At 39.8% G+C, this 13240-nt stretch overlaps 1 protein-coding gene across 2 annotated transcripts in view; it reads right to left on the bottom strand.

Moving 5' to 3' along the window:
* Window positions 1-13240, bottom strand: part of LOC126161801 (serine/threonine-protein kinase mTOR) — a 276188-nt gene that overhangs the window by 140337 nt on the left and 122611 nt on the right. The window contains exon 20 of one of the 2 annotated variants that reach the window (XM_049917889.1): window positions 6370-6414. The exons of the other annotated variant lie outside the window; for it this stretch is intronic. Within the exon in view, the coding sequence (XP_049773846.1) occupies window positions 6370-6414 (45 nt within the window). The remainder of the gene's footprint in view (window positions 1-6369; window positions 6415-13240) is intronic. 2 annotated transcript variants of the gene reach the window in all.

The following is a 13240-nucleotide window of genomic DNA, read 5'->3' as shown; positions in this document are numbered from 1 at the left end:
TACACTGTAGCAAGGACTCGGAATCACAGTGCAGTTCACCATTTTTCACATTAACAAACATTGTCAGAGGTGAGAGAAGAGGTAAGTGACAGATAACAATCCTAGGAGTGACAGAGGATTAAAACCCAACAACTGGACACATAGTCTGGCACTCAAACCTGTGACATTTAAATACCCAAAATTCAATGGAGCTGCATGGTCAGAAGTAAGTGTGTGTGTGTGTGTGTGTGTGTGTGTGTGTGTGTGTGTTTGAGAGAGAGAGAGAGAGGGGGGGGGGGGTGGAGTCAGTGTGTGAATGCATGCATACTCCCTCATAAATGTCTGACAAATTATGTGAAAGAACAGCTACTATCACCCTTTTTGATGTGCCTGCCTGCTGCTAACAAAGATTTTTCATCACTCAGAAAAGAAAGTCACCTAGGATCTTTTAAAAGTTCCATCTTCGGCAACAACTGCTTCTCTGGAAAAAGCGCTCCATGTTCCAAAAACAAGGGGACTTTAAGCTTATATATAAATCTGATCTGATATTATCTAGCAAGTAAATGCTATTTCTTTCTCTGCTGGGTTACAGTTTCATTCGGAAATACTTCAGATAATGATTTCCTATTTGTGAGCTTGTAAGAAAAAGGCCATCTCCTATCTGCATGAAACATCAAAATGGGGCATTATGTTTATTTGTCTGAGCTGCTAATGGTACTTTTGGCACTTTATACATCCCAAATTGCACACCTGCTTTCATGTAGTCCCTTATGTTTCCATCGGCTTAAGTTCTACTATTTTTCAATTTCATTTCAATAATTGAGCAGACACAAGATTCACTGAAAGTAGGTTTTCAAATGGCTGGCACTGTTTCTGCTCCAAGGACAAAAATTCAATGTTCATCTATTAAATTATCTCAGTGCTCAAATCACACAACATTATTTAAACTTCAGCTTTCAAACAAATTCACCCTCTTCCTGATCAGGAGCTGATTGGCTTATTAGACTGAAATGTTTTGCTAAACTGGAGCTCTGTGTTAAAATCAGTGGTAGAAATTTGCCCATGCACTATTAAATTCAACAGAGACAGGCTATATTCGTAGTGGACCCTGGGGACAGCTGCTGTAAGCAGGAATTCATTCACAAACAAATAATATTAAATACTTGGTTTCAAAGGGAAGTGATGGTGCTATGGGTGGCCTCCATTCTCCTATCACCTCATAATTATGACCCCTGGGGTAGGGAGAACTGGACTCTCTTCACTGTCTGTGGCCCACATTTATGCATTCATATCCAACCTCAGGTGACATCACACGATCAATGAGGAGCTTCTGTGAAGTTTGGAAGGTAGGAGCCGAGGTACTGGCGGACGTTAAGCTGTGAGGAAGTGTCATGAGTCGTGCTTGGGTAGCTCAGTCAGTAGAGCACTTGCCTGCAAAAGGCAAAGGACCTGAGGTCGAGTCTCAGTTGGGCACACAGTTTTAATCTGCCAGGAAATTTCAATGTGAGGACTGCTCAAAAAATTCTGGAAAATTCGTAATTTTGTGCCAATGGTGTGTTCGAGTGAAATACAGTTGGCATAGCTGCACGTCTGTGTTTAATGCATAACTGCCAGAAATTTCATTGTTGTATGTCTGTTAGTTAATGTTCAGAGCTGCATAGAGTAGAACATTGTGTCGCACAATTTGTGAATTTCAAGATGGCATTGTTACACTATGTGACCAAAAGTATCTGGACACCCCCGAAACCATACGTTTTTCGTATTGGGTGCATTGTGCTGCCACCTACTGCCAGGTACCTCAAATGTTGACTGACAGAGACCGCTGACAGTTGAAGACGGTCTTAATATGTAATAGGCTGACATCTATCCAGACCATCACGCAGGAATTCCAAACTGTATCAGGATCCACTGCAAGTATTATGACAGTTAGGCAGGAGGTGAGAAAACTTGGATTTCATGGTTGAGTGGCTGCTCATAAGCCACACATCACGCTGGTAAATGCCAAACGACGCCTCGCTTGGTGCAAGTAGCGTAAACATTGGACAATTGAATAGTTGTGTGGAGTGACAAATCATGGTACACAACATGACAATCTGATGGCAGGGTGTGGGCATGGCAAATGCCCGGTGAATGTCATCTGCCAGCATGTGTAGTGTCAACAGTAAAACTTCGGAGATGGTAGTGTTTTGGTGTGGTCATGTTTTTCATGGAGTGAGCTTGCACCCCTTGTTGTTTTGCATGGCACTATCACAGCACAGGCCTACATTGATGTTTTAAGCACCTTCTTGATTCCCACTGTTGAAGAGCAATTCGGGTTGGCGATTGCGTCTATCAACATGATTGAGCACCTGTTCATAATGCATGCACCTGACCTGAATCCTATAGAACACCTTTGGGATGTTTTGGAAAGCTGACTTCGTGATAGACCTCACCTACCGACATTTATACCTCTCCTCAGTGCAGCACTCTGAAGAATGGGCTGCCATTCCCCAAGAAACCTTCCAGCACCTGACTGAATGTATGCTTGTGAGAGTGGAAGCTGTCATCAAAGCTAAAGGTGGGTCAACACCATATTGAATTCCAGCATCACCGATGGAGGGGGCCATGAACTTGTAAGTCATTTTCAGCAGGGTGTCCAGATACATTTGATCACGCAGTGCTGAAGAGCCATGAGCTGCATTAAAATTTATATGGAACCCAAGAAAATCTTTGCAGTAGCACACCAAACAATGTAGGATGCCTACGGTGATGTGTGCTTGTGCTGTACTCAGTGTTACAAATGATGCACACTGTTTAAAAATGGCCAGACGGAAGTTAAAGATGACCCTAGTTCAGGATGCCCTTCGATGGCTACTGATGACACCATATCGGGCACATCAATGAATTTGGGCAGTCAATCGAAGACTCGCAATTCAAGAGATTGCTAAGGAATGTGACATTTTAATTGCATCATGTCATGAAAGCCTGATAGCATCTTGGAATGCATCGTGTTGCCGCAAAGTTCATCCTGTGGCTAATGAGTGAAGACCAGAAAGACCTTCGCCTTGCAACCTGTGAAGGGCTTTGGGATTGCACAAATGAGAACGATATGTTCCTGACGAGAATCGTAACTCATGATGACACTTTTTTATTTCCAAAGTTGAAAATCCCATTGAAAGGACAAAGATCTGCAACAACAGATGAGAGAAAAGAAATTTCACAGATGGCGCTTCACGCAATCCAGAAGGTCGCATACCAAGACTATTTCCGGAAGTGGAAATGGTGTTGGAAGTAATGCACCAATTGTGGAAACAAATATTTCGAAGGAGACCATGCACAATAAGTAAAAGGTATGCCATCCTCACAAACTCTGAGACCAGTCAATGCTCACTTCATCATGTTAAGCAACACAGCAAACAATATAGATGATGGATATTAAAACTGTCACACCATAAGAGAAACACTTAACTGACTTGACATTTGCCAAATGTCAGCAAATGTCAGATGGAAATACTACTACATAACTGGATAATGTAAGGTTCAATGTTCTGTATGGTCTACATAGTTGCACTGCTGCTTTTCTATATGATAAAGGCAATTATACCATACCAATTCAATATATTAACTTTGGCCACATGAATAAAGAACAAATGACCATTTCCTGCACTGTAGACAAATTTATGAGTGGCACTGAAAATCTGTAAAAGATAGTTGTATATGTAAATGGAAAAGCATAGATCATCAATAAGCATTAGGAAAGCTGCAACAAAGGCACACAATAAGCTTGGCACTCCTTAATCAACAGAGTGGCATGTCCTGAAACATAAGCAGCACAAAACTGCCACAGAAGCTACAGCTTTTGAAGACACTATTGGTACTGTTCTAAATGACATCTAACAGGCAAGTTTTTCTTAACTTTTTTCCCTCAAATAAGACATTTCACTTGTCTGATAAAATGTAGTGCCATCATGTTAGAATTTGGGTGTGTGAAATCCTGTTGGTAGCCATTAAACATGAAGCAGACTTACCAAAGGTTAATGTTTCCAGTAATATTTCTGTACATAAAGTTTATGGTCTCTTCTTTGCATGGAGGAAACTAAGATGGATAATATCGTCTTTACACACAAGAAAATAGTGGGTCCCCCTCAGCTCAAGATGATGTGAATAAGTTCATGCTGGATGACTTCATTGTTCACAATGACATCCAGTTTTACCTGAACACCACAGAGGGTTGTAAGTGGTGAAGGAAATCATGTTCAGCATCAGAGACTTTCTAGTACCACACAGTTTTTATCCGTGAAAGTATATAAACAGTAAATTGTTTGTACTATCTATGCCTGCCACTCTACAAGATCTGTAATGCTTAGTTATTGAGGCTGCAAATTTAAAAAGGAAAAGTAACAAGTGATTACTGCATGGTGAGAAATGGTCAACCAGTTTATCATGCCACATTCTCTGCTCGTGGTCACTGCAATATACTTTAAACTTTTTTGAACTCTTTTCAGGTATTCAGTTGAGTCATGTCGCTCAAATGGTGTGATATTTCAGAAAGCTAACTTGTTGCTGTCTTCAGGTGGTTATGACGACTTTCTTCCATGGGCATTATTTTATATAGCCCCTCCATCTTGCTGTCGATCTAGCATCCATGGTACCTTTGTGAGCTCCACAAGTGAGGTGGAGAGAAAAGTGTGTGGTTCAGATATGACCCGTGGTCCTCAGTCCCTGTGCCACCACTACAGTGGTCAGGACACTGTCAATGCAGAGGAGGCACATCTTTTTGGTGTGGTGTCAGTTCTTCAGTTGAAGTAATGAGTAGATCTTCCCAAAGACTCTCACTGTGCTTCAAGTACACTATGGGATGGCTCTCAAACCTTGCTTGTTTGGAAGCCAAAGCTATTTGAAAGTGATCAAAGAACAGTTACGTTCTGTGGGAAAACTTACCCAGAGTACGCCAACTAAAGAGTTGAGACGACACCACTTTGTTGTTCCTCAGGAATACAGAAATCATTACACTGTGTGTAAATGTGACAACACAGAGAATGCAGAACAAAGAGACAGCATAATATTCTTCTACAGAGTTCATGTTTCCACTGAATTTAAATCATAATGTTTGGGAAATTTTAATGGTGGGCTGTGGACGACTAGATTTGCAGTACAAAGAGTGTTGACAACTTCATTAACACACTGGTGCATATCATCATATACTTTTAAGAACAACAGCGCATTCTGAGCTAATGTGTTGCCCTACAGTCCATCAGTTCAAAATCTTGAAAAGAATAACTATTCATCTGTCTTTGTGTGGAACAGGCGTATCTGGATACTGGTCTCTTCTATGTATGATATTGTATTATGAAATTGCCTGACAGTTTCAAAATGTGTTTCACATCAGAACTCTATGTCAGATCTCTGGTTTTCATGGTCAATGCTCTTACTAATTAAACTATTCAGGCACATCTCACAGTTTTCAGCTGCTAATACATCTCTTCTACTTTCTAAGCTGTATGAAGTTCTCCTACATATGTTGTTGGAGTAGCAACCATATGAGAACCTCTGTGAAGTTCAGAAAGTAGGAAGAGCTACTAGGAGTTTTCCAATATAGAATGGAACACTGAACAACTATCACATGAAAACCATGGTCTATTTTATTCTTAGTCTGTCCCTTCACAAGATCTGATGTCAACTGAAGACACATTGGTTCTCAGTAAAACAATAACAGTATCCTCAAAGTTGCTCAGTTCGAATGAATGAGGTATTTTACCAAGAGGTTGAATTTAGATGGGTGGGCATTCCAAAAACAAACATTCGAGATATATTCATCCAAATGTAGCACAAGCAGCAACAGGTGCTGGCAGTGATGCAGTACTTCTATGTAATCTCAATATGAAGCTGGGGACTATAGAGGGTACTGTCTTCCTCTAATGTCACAACACGCGCGCGCGCATACATACACACACACACACACACACACACACACACACACACACACAGTTTCTCTTCCATGTTCTCTTCATCCCAAAGCTTCAAAGCTAGATTTAAACACTGTCAATCTTCTGTGCAGTTTATATGACTTTGATAACAGCAGACTTTTAACATGTATCAGTTTTAATAGCCATAAATTGGTTACGCAAACTCGTTTTCCCATGTCTGAAATGTCATCCTGGAAACACTGCTTAGAATCTAGGTTGACAACCAACTTCCGATTTACATATCTGAGTGACAATGGCAAGTACAACTCACTTCAATTTGTCATTAAAGTAGAAGAAAGCTCTTCTACCTAAAATTAATATTTTACTCTTCCTGAAAAAGAATCCAAATAACAAATAATTCATAACAATATTCTTAAAATATACTCTGGCTGAAATCTGAGCCCAAGTCAAAAGAAAAAAAATTAATATATCAAAGCTTCCTTACCAGGTCACAATCATCCCACATGTCCAAACACAAAGGTTTAGCTAACTGAAAGTCAAGATAAATGAAATTTAGACTACTTTTATAAACTCTGTTTGGAATACATGAGAAAAATAAAAACCACATATGTGAACAATTTTGTTATGATACGAGTAATGTCATTTAATATAACCTGAGAATAAGTGAATTCATGCTGTGTGTCAGTGCTGAAAGGTTATTGCGCATATCGTCACATTTTTTTCTGGAGCGATTAATGGTACATTTATATTTTGTTTACAGACTATCCACACACATTAAATATCTTAGAAAGCATGGTATCCTGTTCAGGTTTCCACAAAAGTTAAAATGTGGAATCTAAAGATTAGTATAGCCTACAATTAAGTTCCACATCAACACTAGGGATTTTATTTAATTATTCTTATTTAAAAAAAAGAACCTGTTCTTTACATCAGCGAGCATTCCAGACTTTGCACTAGAATTTAATTTTTAAATCACTAAGGAAAATACAACACGAGCTTATGAGCATTATAAATGAATTACAGGAAGCAAAACATAGAGGATACAGGAATATATTTTCAAACAACTGTATTAAAATCTCAAGTAAATACTCTACACATTTGTCAACTAAATTTACTTCTTTTAAAGTATGTAATGCTTAGGAAATAAAATACAGAGAACATTTTAATGTTAAACTGTATGAAGGTCATAATAACAAGGTGCAGATAATATCGCATTGATCAGCAAACCCACAACTTCTTATTGTTAGTTAAATAATTATGTTTAGCAAAGCGCGATCCTCTAAACTAATCTCATAAAAATATCGTAACTAGAGCACCAGGTTTTACATACTTTGAAGGGTGAAGACAGGTCATTGATTAAAGTGTCATTTCAATACCAAGCCATTGCATAAGCAATTATATTTCTTTTCTTTTTTTTGTCATAACAGCAGAATATTATTACGAACATTACCAGTTCCAACTACATATCTCCAGAATCCATATGTCACATATGGTAAATAGATTCAGGTGGTGAGTGTATAGCCGAAACTAGTAATGGTTGTTATCACGTTCTGCAGTTATGATTAAAAGAAATAAAAGGAAGCATGTAATAAATCACTAACTTTTCTTTTTAGACGAAATTGATCTTTTTCCTTTGTATAATCTCTTCTCAGAAAGGAACACATAATAAACAGTAAAAAAGTATACTTTCTGCTGCTGATAATGATTATTTGTTTAAGGAGACCAAACACCTAAAGTCATCAGTCTCCTATACTCCCCTCCATGACAGAATCAGTGTATCCCATCTGTCTACATCCAAAGTAAATTCTGCATGCAAGTGTGAGACAGTTTTCTAAATGTTTTTGTCGATGCATCTGGGATGGGACATGGATACCAGCCCAGTATCCAGCTAGTGGGATGTGGGAAATTACCAGAAAAATCACTTCCACGCTGACTGGCACACCGACCCTTGTCGTTAATTCACCAGACGCATTCAAATCCATGGGCAGCATACCTCAAAAAATGGTTCAAATGGCTCTGAGCACTATGGGACTTGACATCTGTGGTCATCAGTCCCCTAGAACTTAGAACTACTTAAACCTAACTCACCTAAGGACATCACACACATCCATGCCCGAGGCAGGATTCGAACCTGTGACCATAGCAGTCACGCGGTTCCGGACTGAGCGCCTAGAACCGCTAGACCACAGCATACCTCACCACCCCGAAAGTGGGCACTTTAACACGCACAGCTATGCGGGCAGGAAAGTATACACTTTATCTTAAAAAGTACTACCATTTCATCCACTTTATAATGTACTTTGTATTACAACCAAGAACAGACATTACTTTCTCCAGGACAAAATGCATATTTAGCAGGACAGACACACACTGACAACTGAGAAATACTAGACAAACCACAAATATTATAATAACAGAAATACCATGATGGAAACAATAAATAATAATGAGGCAAGACAACCGCTCAACTGAGCTGATTTTTGAGTGACACAAGAAATATGTAACAGCTCTTGAATGATACTAACTATTAAGTTACCCTATGCTCATGATCCTACTCCCATGGAACACTATCATTTTAAGTACCCTCCAAATATCGAACCACCACCACATTCCTAGTCCTTTTGATCATCTACATTCTGACCCATAATTATTTCTCCTTCAACACCAATTAAAAAAAAAAAAAATTGTGTTGCCTTGTTTACACACACTGACAGAATCTTCTTGATGTGGATCAGTGGGAAGGACAGCACCTGGTTTTTCATCCACAATCTGTTCCACATTAAGAAGTCCCTACCCTACAGCCTCAGCATCTGCATTGCAAAGCATAAAGTTGGCAAATATGACAATTATTCTTCCAAAAGCTTTCCAGACAGACAGTATCCCATCCAGTTAGTCCAGAGACGAATTTCCCATAACCTCTCCCCCTGTGCCATCAACAAGCCTATTGCTGCATCATTCACAATTACCCCTTTACCACACAGGACACATTGTCCGGCAAGGCTTCACTTATCTCCCATCAGAGTATTCTATTGTCCACCCAATCTATGCAGTGTCCAAGTTCTATGAAAACCACCCATTCTTAAACCATATGGATCTGTCCCTTGTGATGACCCATCTGTAACATCAGCTCAATATACCCAGCTGACATCTACTGCAACCTTGTTGGAAACCATTATTATTCTATAGAACCTGCTCTTCCAATGATGCCCTATGGGGCACATGCACCTGTCCAAAGCGCAAGGCCACTGGAATACAATACATACAATATGTTAGGAGTCAGCTGCCCACCAGCCCCATGTGTGAAAGCAACCAAGTTACATATCAGCTATGCTGAAATTACCGAGCAGAATTCTATGAAGAGATGACAACTAATCAGCTGTCTCATCACACAAATGACCACAGCCAAAGTGTGACTAACCGCAAACTCAAACTTTCAGTTGTTGAACACCACGGACTTCAGAATGTGCTGCAGTACTCTTGCCATATCTGGATCTTCATCTCCCCCTTCCCAACAGGCACAAGCTCCTCTGAACTATGTAAATGGAGACTTTCCCTCCAACATATCCTTTGTTTTTGCCATCTCCCAGGTCTAAGCCTCTGCTAGTCCCCACACTACTCCTTCCATTCCATTAGTTTTCCTTCCTGTCATTTTCTACATCACTCCTCAACTATCCAAATATTGTAGTTATCTCTTTCCCCAGCCCCCCACACTTTCTCCCATCATATAATATTACGCCCTTAGTGAGTCTACTGTGTTTCTTTTTCATGCCTCCCATCCTCCCTGTTCCCTCTTTCTACATCTACATGTGCACTCTGCAAACCACTGTGAGGTGCATGGCAGAGGGTATGTCTCATCGTACCATCCAGTTCCATTCACATATGGAGCGCAGCAAGAATCTTTTTTTGAATGCTTCTGTGCTTACAGTAATTATTCTAATTTTATACTTAAGATACCTATGTGAGTGATACACAGGGGGTGGTAGTACATTCCTAGGGTCATCATTTAAAGTTTGTTCTTGAAACTTTGTGAACAGACTTTCTCCAGACAGATTATGTATATATTCAAGAGTTTTCCACTTCAGTTGCTTCAGTATCTCTGTGACAACTCCGTTATGGATTAAACAAACCTCTGACCATTTGTGCTGCCCTTCTCTGTATACGTTCCAATATCCCCTGTTAGTCCCATTTGGTATGTATCCCACACACCTGAACAATATTCTACGCCCAGTCAGACGAGCGATTTGTAAGCAATCTCCTTTGTAGACTGGTTGTACTTTCCTAGTATTCTATGAATAAACAAGTCTACCACCTGCTTTGCCCATGACTGAACCTACGTGATCACTCCATTTCATATCCCTACAAAGTGTTACACTCAGGTATTTGTATGAGTTGGGCAATTCCAACAGTGACTCATTGATATTATATTTATAGTACACTACATTTTTTTTCCTTTTTTGAGTGCACTATTTTAATTTATGAACATTTAAAGCAAGATGCCAAACCTTGCACAACTTTGAAATCTTATCAACATCCGACTGAATATTTATGCTGCTTCCTTCAGAGAGTATTTCATTATAGATAACCACATCATCTACAAAAAGCATGATGTTACTATTAATACTGTCTGCATGATCATTAATATACAACTTGAACAGGAAGGGTCCCACCACACTTCCATGGCGTACACCTGAAGTTACTTCTACATCTGATGATGACTCCATCCAAGATAACATGCTGCGTCCTCCCTACCAAAAAAGTCCACAATCCAGTCACAAGCTGCACTTCATGCCTCATATAATTGTAATTTTGACAATAAGCACAGGTGTGGTACAAATGCTTTTTTGAAATTGAGAAATACTGCATCTACCTGATTGCCTCGATCCAAAGCTTTCAGTATGTCGTGTGAGAAAAGTGCGAGTTGGGTTTCACATGACTGATGTTTTCAAAATCCATGCTGGCTGGCATTGAGGAGGCCATTCTATTCAAGATACCTCATTATGTTTGAGCTCAGAATATGTTCTAAAATTCTACACCAAATCAATGTCAAGGATATTGGATAGTAGTTTTGTGGATTACTTCTACTAGCCTTCTTGTAGCAGGATGTGACCAGTGTTTTTCCAAGAACTGGGCATGGTTTTGTGTTCAAGGGATCTACAATAGATTATAGTTAGAAGAGCTGAAAATTCAGAATACAATCTGACAGGGGCAACATCAGGTTCTGGAGCTTTGTTCAGTTTTAACGATTTCCACTGCTTCTCAACACTACTCACACTAATACTTATTTATTTCATCTTTTCAGTGGTATTAGGATTAAATTGGGGCAGTTCTCCCAGGTTTTCTTTTGTAAAGCAACATTTGAAACAGAGTTAAGCATTTCAGCTTTTGCTTCGCTACCCTCAATTTCACTTCCTGTCTCATTTGCTAGGAACTGCTCACTAACTTTGATTTCACTGACATCCTTCACATATGATCAGAAATTCTTTGGGTTCTGTAAAACATCATTTGACAATATTCTGTTGTGGTGATCATTGAAGGAAGCACACATGCTCTCTTGACAGCCAAATGCGTTTCATTCAGCATCTCCCTATCTGCATCCCTACACTTTGTTTTACACCTATTATGTAGCAATCTCTATTTCTTTAGACGGTTCTTTACAGTGACTGTATACCATGGAGGTTCCCTCCCATTACGAACTGTTCTACTGGGTACATATCTATCCAATGCATGACCAACTATTATTTTAAATTTGAGTCATAATTCCTCTACATGCTCCTGCCCTGTACTGAAAGTTTCAAGTTCCTGATTGAAATATGGTATTACTAATTTTTTATCTACTTTACTGAATACATGTATATTTCTGCTTGTTTTAGTTGTCCTTTGTACTGCATTAATCGCTGCTGCCACAACCGCGTCATGGTCACTGATACCAGTTTCGATGTAGACATCCTCAAAGAGGTCAGGTGTATTTGTTGCCAGTAGGTCCAATATATTTCCATCATAAGTCAGTTTCCTAGCTATCTGTTCTAGGTAGTGTTAGTGTCCACCACTAACAAAATTATAATTTTCTCAATTAATTGTTGAATGAATAAGGTCTCCACCGATGATTACAGTATGATTGAGGAACTTACATACGAGTGAAGTGAGATTTTCTCTAATGTTTTCTGTTACATTAGGAGATGAGTCTGATGAGTGATAGTAGGATCCAATTATCCTTTTGTGCGCGCCCTTGATACTGAGTCTTGCCCAAACAACTTCACACGTAGCTTCAATTTCTACTTCAATCGATTTGAGTTTTTTGTTTACTGCGACGAATGCACCACCTCCATTTCCTATTTGCCTATCCTTTTGATATACATTTAACTATTCTCCAAAAATCTCACAGCTATCAGTTTCAGGTTTCAAACAGCTTTCTGTACCAAGTATTATGTGGGCTTAACTGCTTTCCATGAACACTTCAAGCTCTGGCACTTTGTTGCAAATGCTTTGGCAGTTTACTATTACAATTTTAATATTCTCATCTGTGGGAGACATTTCTTTCTCTCTTACACTGATACTTTTAGGTTTTCTACAGTTATTATCTGGATTGGATGGAGAGTTGCCTAATCTCAAAATCCCTTGTGTGCACCCCACACACAGTCAGCTACCTGGGTAACAGCCTCTTATGTGCAGTGCACACCTGATCTATTTAGGGAGTCCTTCAGTTCTCAACCCTATAGGCCAAGTGCAGAAAGTTGCAGCCTAGCTTGTCACAGAGCCTTCAAAGTCTCTGGTTCAGTCCTTCCACTCAACTCAGAACCACAGGGACATAATCATTTCTGGGGATCGTGGTTTTCTCAACCTTCTCTGCCAGTCACTGAAATGACCCAAATATGACCTCAGAGCTCAGATGGCATGCATCACTTGTTCCAACGCGTGCCACTATCTGCATTTGGTTGCACCCTGTTCTCTCAATGGCTGCTGGAATAGCCTCTTCAACATGTTGAATGAGGCTCCCAGGCATTTACATTAAGTGCACCTGGTGTCGTTTCCTGTCCCTTGCTGCCATTTCCCTATGGGGTACCATCATTTGTCATACATTTGAACTACCAATGATTAATAAGATCCCTATCCTTTAGTGTTTGCCTCCTCTTGACACCAGACAAAACAGTTTCTCCAAAACAGGTGAAGTGAGTCCCACTGACTCTGTTTCAGTTTCAGTGAGAGAGAGCAACTCAAACTTGGTGATTATGGGGATCGGTACAACATCCTGAGTCCTTCCTGCTGCACATCCTCCCTATACAGGAAGCCTAGATCTACCACTGACCCGCCACTCGCAGTCAAGTGGTCAATTAAGGACAGAGCCTGTACTTTCTGCA

This window comes from Schistocerca cancellata, chromosome 2, assembly GCF_023864275.1.
Source record: "Schistocerca cancellata isolate TAMUIC-IGC-003103 chromosome 2, iqSchCanc2.1, whole genome shotgun sequence".
Classification (NCBI taxonomy): domain Eukaryota; kingdom Metazoa; phylum Arthropoda; class Insecta; order Orthoptera; family Acrididae; genus Schistocerca; species Schistocerca cancellata.
Note: the sequence above shows the minus strand (reverse complement) of the source record. Positions and strands in the feature narration are given on the sequence as shown.